General features: G+C 56.2%; 1 protein-coding gene across 2 annotated transcripts; it reads right to left on the bottom strand.

The window, feature by feature from the left end:
- Positions 1–478: 478 nt before the first annotated feature.
- On the bottom strand, positions 479–4,129 carry PRAP1 (proline rich acidic protein 1). Of its 2 annotated transcripts, XM_086379141.1 has the most exons (5): positions 3,949–4,129; positions 2,006–2,072; positions 1,342–1,388; positions 836–936; positions 479–731 (listed from the first exon to the last, which is right to left on the bottom strand). In XM_086379141.1, exons 1-5 carry the CDS (start codon positions 3,954–3,956, stop codon positions 520–522), a joined length of 435 nt encoding a protein of 144 aa, XP_086235267.1. In that variant the 5' UTR covers positions 3,957–4,129; the 3' UTR covers positions 479–519. The 2 variants fall into 2 exon arrangements, with proteins under 2 accessions (XP_086235267.1, XP_086235266.1); XM_086379140.1 differs by having other exon boundaries at positions 479–936; positions 3,949–4,062.
- Between the last annotated feature and the right edge of the window lie 8,773 nt (positions 4,130–12,902).

The raw sequence follows: 12,902 nt of genomic DNA, 5'->3' as shown, positions 1-12,902 counted from the left end.
CTAGGGCACGCAAGGTCCCCGCTGGGCCCCTTGTTGTGTCTTAGCCCCGAGCAGGCTCCGTCCAGGCACCAAGTGTGTCCCTCTACGCCCTGGAACGTGACTGCCACAGAGAAGCCCTCTGCACCTGCGCGTGGACGGCGAGCAGCGCTCCAGTGACCTGCGCCCACGACCGCAGCGAGCCTGCCGAGCTGCTGGGCACGGAGCCTGGGCCCATCTGCCCCACTCGCCCGTGCCCTGTCCCCTGAGCCAGCAGTGCCGGGTCCCCTCCTCCCAGTCCTCCTGCTTTCCAACGCCGCTCCATCCCCGTCCATCCCAGCGCCCAGGGAGGCCGGGGGAGCAGCTGGTGCCAGGCGCGAGGGCACCGGGCGGGACCCAGGCTCAGCTTGGACTGCAGAGACCCTGCGTGTATGAGGCCAGCCTGCAGCCCCCTTCTCCCAGACAGCAGGCAGGCCGCAATCACTGTTCTTGAAGACACACAGCCACCTCTGCAGGCTTTATTTTTCTCCGGCCGGGGCAGAGTCAGGGCTCCCTGGGGTGGTAGATGTGGTCTCGGTCCTCCTCAGGCCCATGAAGCACCTGGCGAGGGGGCAGCACCCAGGCCCAGGGCCTCGCCTCCTCCAGGGCCTCCTCAGGCCCATCGTGGAACAGGCTGTCCCAGTCTGGCTCAGGACCCTCCCTCGGGCCCAGGACGTGGCCCAGGGCGTCCTCGGTCTCTGCTGGGGCTTTGGCACCTGGGGACAGACAGGGCGGCTGTGGCCTCCATCTCCCTCCCAAGGCACCATCCATCCAGGCCGGCCCCACGCCCCCCAGCCCAGCGGGCAGTGCCTGCCCCCACCTTTCTGCTCCTTGCTGGTGGCCATGAGCTTGGGTGCCATGAGCAGCCAGATGAGCTGGTTGTCCTTCTCCGGAGGCTCAACCGCGCGGGCGTCCCAGACCCTGTGAGCCAGAGCACGGATTCACAGCCCGTGCGCAGCAGGAGGCCTGTCCTGGGCCAGGGTCCCTGCCGCACCCCTCCTGTGGGTGGGCCCTGGAGGAGGCTTGGGGGCTTGGCCAGGGCAGAGGTCAGCAGAGCCCGGGGCTTGCGGACGGGGCTGCTGCCGTCTGCCTGCCGCCTTGGCCGCCCAGCAGGAGTCAGCCTAGTGGGTGCCAGGGAGCTGGGTGGGCTGAGGGGCCAGACCCCCTGGGTGGGGCGGCGGGGGGCCACTCAAACCCCCAGGCCTGCACTCTGCTCGGTTGGTCAGCTCTCAGGGGCTCCCGTAGCTCCCCTCCCCAAAGCTGGACACGACCCCCACTTCCACCAAGGTCCCCAGGGGGACGGGAAGGACTGCCAGGGGCACTCACTCTGTGTCCTGCTCAGCCCCGACTTTGCCTTTGGTCTGGACACGGACCTGGGAGAGTGAGGCCACAGGTGAGACGCAGCGCAGCGCTCTGAGGGGGCAGGGTGGGGTGGGGGTGGGGCGGCTGGGAGGGGCCGCACCGAGGCCCTCGAGGCACTGCCGGATCCATCCTGCCCTGGGTCTGACACTTGGGGACAGCACAGGGCTGCACCCGCTCCACCAACCCCCAGCTGGCGGCCTGAGCACGGGGGCCGGTTCCTCTGCCTGTCCTTCCTGCAGGGCCGACGGGGACAGGGGAGCAGGTGAAACGGTGACCCACTGCAGTGACGAGGCCCAGCAGCTGCGGGACAGCTGTGCCTGTCCTCCTGCATCTCCCCCTTGACCTGGGCACTCCCAGGCTGTAGGGAGGGGTATCCTGGACCTAGAGCTGCAGAAGGACACGGTCCCAGCAGTCGTGGCCCCCTGGACAACCCTGCACATGGAGGGGTCCCAGGCTTCACAGCACAGGGGAGCCTCACCAGGCCCCCTCCTCCACCCGGCTCACCTGGGGTCATGAGATTTGTCCAGCAGACCCTGCTGAGGCCCCCAGTGCTCACAGGCCCTGCGGTTGCATCCGCTGGTGCCTTTCTCCAGCCCCGGGGGCAGCTGGGTGAGGAGCCCACACATACCTGGGGGATCCGGGCTGAGCCTGCCTCCAGCAGCAACACAGCCGCCAGGCTGGTGAGCAGCAGGAGCCTGGGGGCAGAGGGGAGGGTGAGGGGCAGGCTGCTCCTGCCCCGCGGCCTCCAGGCAGGACTCCTGGCCTGGCCGGCAGTGGTCCAACCGGGGAAGCCAGGGGTGGGTCCTGCTCAGGTCCACAGCCAGCATCACAGACCAGGACATGCAGGCCAGACACGTCTGATCCCCACCCTGCAGGTCCCGGTGTCCTGCGGGCCCGGAACCTCTGTCGGCCGAGTGCTCGGGGCCGGGGGCCGAGGGACGGGTGAGGTGTGGGCTCAAGGCTCCTCTTTAGGGCCCACGGCACCCTGAGGCTACACCCTTTGGCTCCTCAGAGGCAGATGGCAATTCCCTCCACCCCGGAGACATGGGCAGGAAAGATGGGGTGCTCTGTGTGGACACCTGCAGCCTGACCTTGAGGAGCTCAAAGACCAAGCCCGAGCAGGGCTTCTGGGAAGCGTGGCCAAGGCCAGACGCGGAGGGACGCGGGGGAAGAGGTGACCTGAGGACTCGAGGGGGCTGGGCTGACGGCAGGGGCGTGAGGCGTGTGAGGGTGCACACGTGTGCAGGTGTGTGCCGTGCACGTGCCCTGGCGTCTCTCGCGTTATTAAACCACAGGACACCAGGCCCCTGTGGAGTTGCTGCCGCTGCGTGTGTGCTCGTGTTAAGCCACTTCAGTCGTGTCCGGCCCTGAACTGAGACCTCACTGCAGGCTGGACCCTCCCGGGACGTAATCTGAACCAGGCAGTCCAGGATCGCCTGGCACCGTGGGGGTTCCAGGCCTGGTGGAGAGCAGCCCGCCGTGCCGGCCGCCCGCAGCTGCTGCATGTCCTGGGCTCGGGTCGCTGCCCGGCACGGCCTCCACTCTGTGCTGCTCGAGCTCCTTCTGTCTGCTGACTGAATGCCACCCAGTTTCCCAGACTGGAAACTCCAGTGGGGTTTCACTTAAATAAACAGACCATCTCACCCACCGAGCACAGCTCAGCTGTCCGTGTGCAGGGAGCGTTCCACTCCTGGGGAGGGCCTGGGGGCCGTGGTTGGGGGAGGGACCCAAGGCTTCCTGCCTGATGCCCCAGCTTCGCTTCCAGCCCCACGGAGACCTTCGCCCCTCCGGGTGACTCAGCACATCGAGGTAGGGGTTTCCAGGCACATCATGGGGGCAAAGGGCAGGCACCTGCCCTGGACTGCAGGGCGCTGGCCTGATCTGGGCACCGAGCCCTAGGCAGAGGCTCTGAACACCAGAAGGTCCCCAAGTCACTGATGGGCCCACCTCGTGTCCAAGCTGGGGTTCCTGGAAGAGCCCCCAGAACAGGAGGGCAGGGGAGCTCTGACTTGAGGAGGGACCCGAAGGAGCGGGGTGCCCGGCAGGAGCCTCAGGACTTCCCGGGCTCGATCAACCCCAGCTTCCAGGGTGATGACCCCTTGGTTCCAGCTGCCCCGCCCCCAGGACCCCGAGGCCTGCAGCCCTGCCTCATCGTCTTGACCCCGTTTCCATTTTTTCGGTCATAGACCTGTCTCCTCTGACCCTGGAGTCTCCCACCTGCTTCCAGGGGCTCTCAGGTGCTTCTCAGGGCCAAGGGATCCCAAGGGACAGGGGCTCTCTCTCCCAAACCACAGGGGTGGCCTTTGGAGATGGAGCCCTGGGGACAACGACCATTCTGGTGACTCAGGAGGGAGAGCTCTGTCCCCAAGCCCGGAACACCCGGGAGGAGCCAGCACCTGGGGGGGCAGCCAGACAGAGCCTGGATCCCCGTCCAGAACCGAGCTGGGCTCTGGACACAGGTGCCCCGAGCCTGGTCCCTGTGCTGGGGCTCCAGACCCAAGGGACCGCCCAGCAAAGCTGTGGTTAGACGGGGTGTTGGGGGGACCCGGGTTTAAGGGCACTGGGCATTACCTTCTCATGTCAGGCCGCCTTTCTGGTGCAGAGGGTGCACTGGGGGCTATGGTTTCAGATCCAGGTAGCCGGCAGCCGGGTGTTCAGACTCTTGGTCCTGCTCCTCCCACTCTCGCCGCTCCAGGTTTTATGGCCCCCATGTGGGCGTGTCTGGACACAGGTCAGGGGCCAGGGATCCTGGCTGTGCTGACAAGGTGACTGGGTCCCCCTCCACCCGTTGGTCACACGCATGACCCTCCCCAGGAGTGGCTCTCAGCCCGCTCCCGAGACCTGGCTCAGCCCTGCCGCCCCATCTCTCCACATGCTGGGATCCACACCGCCTGCACCCCACCTACCTGTGTTCTGATGCTGCAGGCCTTGTCACCAGGGTGGAGGGCGGGGGGGGTTCCAACCCCAAGCTGGGCCAACTGTGGCTGGAAGCCAGAGGGTATCCCAGCCCACCCTGCCCACTGGGCCCTCAGCCACAGCTGCCAGACTCCTCTGAAATGTCAGTTCACCAAACCTTTTAATAATCCAATTCTGAACCCAAGCAATATCTGACTCTATCCAGTGTTGTCATACAGTTATCACACGTGAGAGCTTTTCTAGGAAAAGCGCTCCTCTACGGGTCACACCTCTGACTACGTGTAGACGTCCCCATGCAGGATCTATGGTTCCTGCAGCTGCAGCGCCCAGCTCTCAAGTCTTCAAGACGCAGAGCAGACCCAGGCCTTTCATTCTCCGAATGAAGAGTAGTCATAATAGCTCTGCCTGCTCATCACTGCTCCTCTGCGGGCCACACCGCACCTTAGCTGTCCTCACCCGGATGCTGTGATGGTGCAGACAGGCTTTGGCCCTTGGAGCTGCTCATGGCCTCGCCTCACATGAAAGGACTCTGTGTGCATGCTACATCGGGTCCGACTCTGCGACCCCGCAGACTGCAGCCCACCAGGCTCCTCTGTCCATGGGATTTCCCAGGCAAGAATACTGGAGTGGGTTGACATTTCCTCCTCCAGGGGATCTTCCTGACCCAGGCATTGAACCTGGGTCTCCTGCACTGCAAGCAGGTTCTTCACTGTCTGGGCCACCAGGGAAAACCTGAACTACTCACAGCTGAACGATAATTTTAGCCCAGGACATAAACATTTCTTCCACTAAAGGCAACATGATGACTATAGTTATTGTTCACTCACCAAGTCATGTCTGACTCTTTGCGACCCCATGGGCTGCAGCATGCCAGGCCTCCCTATCCCTCACCATCTCCCAGAGTTTGCCCAAGCTCGTGTCCATGGCAAATGCCAAATGTCCTGGCATTTCACATGATGCACTCTGCATAGAAGTTAAATAAATCAGTGATGCCATCCCATCACTTCATCCTCTGCTGCCCAAGGAGGGAATGGCAAACCACTCTAGTATTCTTGCTGTGAGAATCCCATGAACTGTAAAAAAGGCAAAAAGATAGTCGACTTATTAGCAGTGCTTACAAAGCTAGCCCTGCCCCCAACAATCAACTTAATTAGAGAGTTATTCCTAGTAGTGACACTGAGTCCCCCTAAAGCTGAGTTCCCTGAGTTCATGATTAATCTCTCCACCCCAAACTTTATCCCTTTCTTGTTCCCTCTGACCTCAACCTGTGCTCCCTGAACGCCAATTAATCAGAAACAGGTGACTGACTGCTACTGTTGATAACAGTGTGAATGGATGTAAATTGCTGCAGAGATTAACCACCCACTCAGGTTGTTTGTCCAGGCACGGTGAGCTCACAGATCCTGGAGCCATGGGCCACCTGGCCTGAGAGTGTAAACCAGAGACACCATGACTCCTGAACCCAGATTCCAAAATGTCACAAAAGGATGATTAATCCCAGCCTCTTTATTTGTGCTCTTTTTTAATAAATCCCCTAACTCAAAGACCAAGTAAGTGGAAGGCTTATCTGAGTTGGTCGAGGGGATCTGCGGACTGTGTCCCCACCCTTTCTGAGTTGGTCGAGGGGATCTGCGGACTGTGTCCCCACCCTTTCTGAGTTGGTCGAGGGGATCTGAGGACCGTGTCCCCGCCCTTTCTGAGTTGGTCGAGGAGATCTGCGGACCGTGTCCCCACCCTTTCTGAGTTGGTCTGAGTGGATCTGAGGACCGTGTCCCCACCCTTTCTGAGTTGGTCTGAGTGGATCTGAGGACCATGTCCCCACCCTTTCTGAGTTGGTCGAGGGGATCTGAGGACCGTGTCCCCACCCTTTCTGAGTTGGTCTGAGTGGATCTGAGGACCATGTCCCCACCCTTTCTGAGTTGGTCTGAGTGGATCTGAGGACTGTGTCCCCACCCTTTCTGAGTTGGTCTGAGTGGATCTGAGGACTGTGTCCCCACCCTTTCTGAGTTGGTCTGAGTGGATCTGAGGACCATGTCCCCACCCTTTCTGAGTTGGTCGAAGGGATCTGAGGACCATGTCCCCACCCTTTCTGAGTTGGTCTGAGTGGATCTGAGGACTGTGTCCCCACCCTTTCTGAGTTGGTCTGAGTGGATCTGCGGACTGTGTCCCCACCCTTTCTGAGTTGGTCGAGGGGATCTGCAGACCGTGTCCCCACCCTTTCTGAGTTGGTCTGAGTGGGTCTGAGGACGGTGTCCCCACCCTTTCTGAGTTGGTTGAGGGGATCTGAGGACCGTGTCCCCACCCTTGATCTGAGGACTGTGTCCCCGCCCTTTCTGAGTTGGTCAAGGGGATCTGCGGACTGTGTCCCCACCCTTTCTGAGTTGGTCGAGGGGATCTGAGGACTGTGTCCCCGCCCTTTCTGAGTTGGTCTGAGTGGGTCTGAGGACCGTGTCCCCACCCTTTCTGAGTTGGTCTGAGTGGGTCTGAGGACCGTGTCCCCACCCTTTCTGAGTTGGTCGAGGGGATCTGAGGACTGTGTCCCCACCCTTTCTGAGTTGGTCGAGGGGATCTGAGGACCGTGTCCCCACCCTTTCTGAGTTGGTCTGAGTGGATCTGAGGACTGTGTCCCCACCCTTTCTGAGTTGGTCTGAGTGGATCTGAGGACTGTGTCCCCACCCTTTCTGAGTTGGTCTGAGTGGATCTGCGGACTGTGTCCCCACCCTTTCTGAGTTGGTCGAGGGGATCTGAGGACTGTGTCCCCACCCTTTCTGAGTTGGTCGAGGGGATCTGCGGACCGTGTCCCCACCCTTTCTGAGTTGGTCTGAGTGGGTCTGAGGACCGTGTCCCCACCCTTTCTGAGTTGGTCGAGGGGATCTGCGGACCGTGTCCCCACCCTTGATCTGAGGACTGTGTCCCCGCCCTTTCTGAGTTGGTCGAGGGGATCTGCGGACTGTGTCCCCACCCTTTCTGAGTTGGTCGAGGGGATCTGAGGACTGTGTCCCCGCCCTTTCTGAGTTGGTCTGAGTGGGTCTGAGGACCATGTCCCCGCCCTTTCTGAGTTGGTCTGAGTGGGTCTGAGGACCGTGTCCCCACCCTTTCTGAGTGGGTCGAGGGGATCTGAGGACCGTGTCCCCACCCTTTCTGAGTTGGTCGAGGGGATCTGAGGACCGTGTCCCCACCCTTTCTGAGTTGGTCTGAGGGGATCTGAGGACCGTGTCCCCACCCTTTCTGAGTTGGTCGAGGGGATCTGAGGACTGTGTCCCCACCCTTTCTGAGTTGGTCTGAGTGGATCTGAGGACTGTGTCCCCACCCTTTCTGAGTTGGTCGAGGGGATCTGCGGACCGTGTCCCCACCCTTGATCTGAGGACTGTGTCCCCGCCCTTTCTGAGTTGGTCGAGGGGATCTGTGGACTGTGTCCCCACCCTTTCTGAGTTGGTCGAGGGGATCTGAGGACCGTGTCCCCACCCTTTCTGAGTTGGTCTGAGTGGGTCTGAGGACCGTGTCCCCACCCTTTCTGAGTTGGTCGAGGGGATCTGCGGACTGTGTCCCCACCCTTTCTGAGTTGGTCTGAGTGGGTCTGCGGACTGTGTCCCCGCCCTTGATCTGAGGACCGTGTCCCCACCCTTTCTGAGTTGGTCTGAGTGGGTCTGAGGACCGTGTCCCCACCCTTTCTGAGTTGGTCGAGGGGATCTGTGGACTGTGTCCCCACCCTTTCTGAGTTGGTCGAGGGGATCTGTGGACTGTGTCCCCACCCTTTCTGAGTTGGTCGAGGGGATCTGAGGACCGTGTCCCCACCCTTTCTGAGTTGGTCTGAGTGGGTCTGAGGACCGTGTCCCCACCCTTTCTGAGTTGGTCGAGGGGATCTGCGGACTGTGTCCCCACCCTTTCTGAGTTGGTCTGAGTGGGTCTGCGGACTGTGTCCCCGCCCTTGATCTGAGGACTGTGTCCCCGCCCTTGATCTGAGGACTGTGTCCCCGCCCTTGATCTGAGGACTGTGTCCCCGCCCTTGCCTGTTGCTCACTCTCAGTCATGTCGCACTCTTGGAGACACCCCTGGGCCTCAGCACACCAGGCTTCCTGTCCTTCACTATCTCTTGGAGTTTCCTCACACTCATGTCCATTGAATTGATGATGCCATCCAACCATCTCATCCTCTGTTGTCCCCTTCTCCTTCTTCAATCTTCCCCAGCATCAGAGTCTCTTCCGAAGAGTTGGCTCTTAGAATCAGGTGCCCAAAGTATTGGAACTTCAGCTTCAGCATCAGTCCTTCCAATGAATATTCAGGACTCATCTCCTTTAGGGTTGACGGGTTTCATCCCCTTGCAGTCCAAAGGACTCTCAAGAGTCTTCTCCAACACCACAGTTCAAAAACATCACTTCTTTGGCACTCAGCCTTCTTTATGGGCCAACTCTCCTATCTGTGCATGACTACTGCAAAAACCATAGCTTTGACTAATGGACCTTCATCGGCAAAGTGATGTCTCTGCTTTTTAATACTCTAGGTTTGTCATAGCTTTTCTTCCAAGCAGCAAGCATCTTTTAATTTCATGGCTGCAGTCACCATCTGCAGTGATTTTGGAGCCCAAGATAATGAAGTTTGTCACTGTTTCCACTTTTTCCCCAACTATTTGCCATGAAGTGATGGGATAGGATGTCATGATCTTGGTTTTTTGAATGTTCAGTTTTAAGCCAGCTTTTTCACTCTCCTCTTTCACCTTCATCAGGAGGCTCTTTAGTTCCTCTTCATTTTCTGCCATAAGGGTGGTGTCGTCTGAATATCTGAGGATATTACTCTCAGCAATCTTGATTCCAGCTTGTGCTTCATCCAGCCTGGCATTTCACATGATGTACTCTGCATAGAAGTTAAATAAGCAGGTGACAATACAGCCTTGACATACTCCTTTTCCAATTTGGAACCAGTCTGTTTTTCCATATCCAGTTCTAAGTGTTGCTTCTTGACCCGCATACAGATTTCCTAGGAGGCAGGTAAGGTGGTCTGATTTTCCCACCTCTTGAAGAATTTTCCACAGTTGGTTGTGATCCACACAGTCAAAGGCTTTGGCGTAGTCAATAAAGCAGAAGTCAATGTCTTTCTGGAACTCTCTTGCTTTATCTATGATCCAATGGATGTTGGCAATTTGATCTCTGGTTCCTCTGCCTTTTCTAAATCCATTGTAAATATGGAAATTCTCAGTTCATGTACTGTTGAAGCCTACCTTGGAGAATTTTGAGCATTACTTTGCTAGCATATGAGATGAGTGCAATTGTGCGGTAGTTTGAGCATTCTTTGGCATTGCCTTTCTTTGGGATTGGAATGAAAACTGACCTTTTCCAGTCCTGTGGCCACTGCTGAGTTTTTCTTTGAAAAAATGACAGAAGGATCTCTGTTCGTTTCCAAGGCAAACCATTCACTATCACAGTAATCCAAGTCTATGCCCCAACCACGAATGCCAAAGAAGCTGAAGTTGAACGGTTCTGTGGTGACCTACAAGAACTTCTAGAACTAACACCAAAACACGATGTCCTTTTCCTCACAGGAGACTGGGATGCAGAAGTAGGAAGTCAGGGGACCCCTGGAGTAACAGGCAAGTGTGGCCTTGCAGTACGAAATGAAGCAGGGCAAAGGCCAACAGAGCTTTGCCACGAGAACACTCTGGTCACAGCAAACACCCTCTTCCAACAACAGAAGAGACGACTCTACATGTGGCCACTGCTGAAGTTTCCAAATGTGCTGGCATACTGAGTGCAGCACTTGAACAGCATCATCTTTTGGGATTTGAAACAGCTCAGCTGGAATTCCATCACCTCCACTAGCTTTGTTCCAAATAATTCTTCCTAAGGCCCACTTGACTTCACACCCAGGATGTCTGGCTCTAGATGAGAGATCACACCATCGTGGTTGTCTGGGTCGTTAAGACCTTTTTGCTTCTTTGTACAGTTCTTCTGTGTGTTCTTGCCACCTCTTCTTGGTTTCTTCTGCTTCTGTTAGGCCCATGTCCCTTATTATGCCCATCTTGGCATGAAATGTTCCCTTGGTATCTCTCATTTTCTTGAAGAGATCTCTAGTCTTTCCCATTCGATTGTTTTCCTCTATTTCTTTGCATTAACTGCTGAGGAAGTCTTTATCACTGCTTGCTATTCTTTGGAACTCTGCATTCACATGAGAAATACCTGTTGTCGGAACTTGCTTTCTACCTTGAGGGGACAGGAGCCCTTGCTGGGCTGCAGTAATGTCCTCTTTTTCAGGAGCTGACATCACTACCACCCCAATAGGAGTCAATACATTCCTTACCACCTCAGTGTCTGTGCTCCACTCAAATCAACCAAGCCACATAACACCGACCACCAACAGTACCCAAGCAGCTCGGCACGCCGCCAGCCTGTACAGTGCACACTCATAAGCCTTTCTCTGTACATGCTCCACAGCTCTTACTTAGAGCCTATGGCAAACAAGATATTTGAAAAATGTTGTTGTTGTTTAGTTACTAAGTCACGTCTGACTCTTTTCGACCCCATGGACTATAGCCACCACGCTCCTCTGTCCATGGGATTTCCCAGGCAACAATTCTGGAGTGGATTGCCATTTCCTCCTCTTGGGGATCTTCCTGACCCAGGGATAGGACCCGCGTCTCCTGCATTGCAGGTAGATTATTTACCCCTGAACCATCAGGGAAGCCTGAGACAACTGCATATTCATATGCAAAAAAAAAAAAAGAAAGAATTTAGACCTGTAACTTGCACTGTACACAAAATTTACCTCAAAATGCATCATAGGCGTAAATGTAATATTTAAAATTACAAAACCACCGGAAGAAAAAAATGAGAAAATATTCACAGACTTGGATCAAGGAGACAGTTCTTACGCACAACACCGAAAGCATGACAGATAACAGAGAAAACTGATGTCTGGGACTTCATCAAAATTACAAACTTCACTTCGAAAGAGACTCAAGAAAGTGGAAAGGTAAGTCACAGACTGGGAGAGACTATTTGCAAATCTTCGGAGGCCAGAATATACGGAGAGTTTTACAACTCAGTAACAAGGAGAGGAACAACTCAACTGAAAAAGTTCAGAACATTTGAGCCAACATTTCACCAAACATATACAGGTGGCAAAGAGACCCACGAAGACGTGTGCAGTTACTGACAAAGTAGAAGTGGTGTCTTGAGACAGGACGAGACAGGGCACGCGGAACACCCCGGCCCTGGGCCTGCTCACGTGGGTCTGCACCCTGCGTCCACCAGACCCCTCGAGAGCGAGAGCGTCTGCCTCACCACGGAGACCAAATTGTTTCCCTTCTTCCTTCTCTTCCTAGTTCTGTAAGGGCCAAGCTGGCATGCAGCTCGATTCATACGTGTATTTTTAAAAAATACTTATTTATTTACTTTTCCTGTGCTGGGTCTTGGTGCTGCCCGCGGGCCTCCTCTGGTTGCAGAGAGGGGGGTCCGCCCCGCACTGCGGCGCATGCGCTTCCTGCTGCGGCGGCCCCTCTCATTGTGGAGCACAGGCCGCGGGCGTGGGGCCTTCAGTATCGCAGCACACGGGCTCAGTAGTTGTGGAGAACGAGCCTCGCTGCTCTGAGGCATGAGGCATCTTCCCGGACCAGGGACTGAACCTGTGTCCCATGCGTTGGCAGGCAGAGTCTTACCCACTGGACCGCCAGGGAAGTATTTCGATTCATCCATGTGTTGATAGATCTGGAATGCATATCTTCAGTGAACTTTACATAAAATGTCAGTGTCATTTCGATGAACAATCCCTTGTCTTGAAAATGTATTAATATAGCTGTCCCTTCAACTTCTAACAAGCAGAACAGCCCTCAGAATCTTCTGAGGTATAAGCCTCAGGCTAGCTTGAATCAAATTCTCTATTTCTCCTTTAGAGCCACTGTTGATTAATTTTTGTTGTTGTTAGCGTTGTGAGCTATTAAGCACGCAGACAACTCCAGTGAGACGTCACTCCCCTCCTGTCCTCTCACAACTCACCCGTAGAAGCCCTAACCCCCTAGGACCTCAGAACGGGACTGTATGTGGAAACACGGTCTTTAAAGAGACAATTAAGTTAAAATGGAGTCATATGGGTGGGCCCTAGCCCATTCTAAGATTACAGCACTTAACACAGGGAGGAAAGGCCATCTGATGACAAGCGAGAAGCTGGCAAGGCAAGGAGAAAGGCCACAGAGGAAGCCGGCCGTGGCAACACCTTGGTGTCTGACATCCAGCCTCCAGAGTCACCAGGAGACAAGTCCTGTTGTTTAAGGCACTCAGTCTATGGGACTTAGTGATGACTACAGTCCACAGGATCACAAGAAGTCGGATGCAACTGAGCAACTAACACTTAAACACCTCTAGCAACTGAACACAGACGGCCGTGATAAAAAGGAGAGACAGCGACAGGCCTGGAGGGGAGCAGGGAGCCGAGACCCCCGTGTCCCTGGCAGAGATGTGCAGTGTGCGCTCGCTTTGGGAAGAAGGTTAACTTTTTCTCAAAAAGCTTCATGGGAACTGCCACCCAACCCTGCAGTTCCACTCCCTGATACCTGCCCGAGAGAAATGAAAGTCCATACCAACACTAGAGCAAGAACCTCCACAGCCACACTGTCAACAGTG

The sequence above is a fragment of the Bos grunniens genome, chromosome 26 (genome assembly GCF_055505025.1).
Source record: "Bos grunniens cultivar Pamir isolate PY7600 chromosome 26, Bosgru_T2T1.0, whole genome shotgun sequence".
NCBI classification, from domain to species: Eukaryota; Metazoa; Chordata; class Mammalia; order Artiodactyla; family Bovidae; genus Bos; species Bos grunniens.
This window is presented reverse-complemented; position numbering and strand designations above follow the sequence as displayed.

Coding starts and splice junctions, on each gene's coding strand:
- PRAP1 (XM_086379140.1), bottom strand. Junction 1,389..2,005: donor GCTCAGCCCGGATCCCCCAG/GTATGTGTGGGC, acceptor TCACTCTCCCAG/GTCCGTGTCCAGACCAAAGG. Junction 937..1,341: donor GGGGCTGAGCAGGACACAGA/GTGAGTGCCCCT, acceptor TCTGGCTCACAG/GGTCTGGGACGCCCGCGCGG.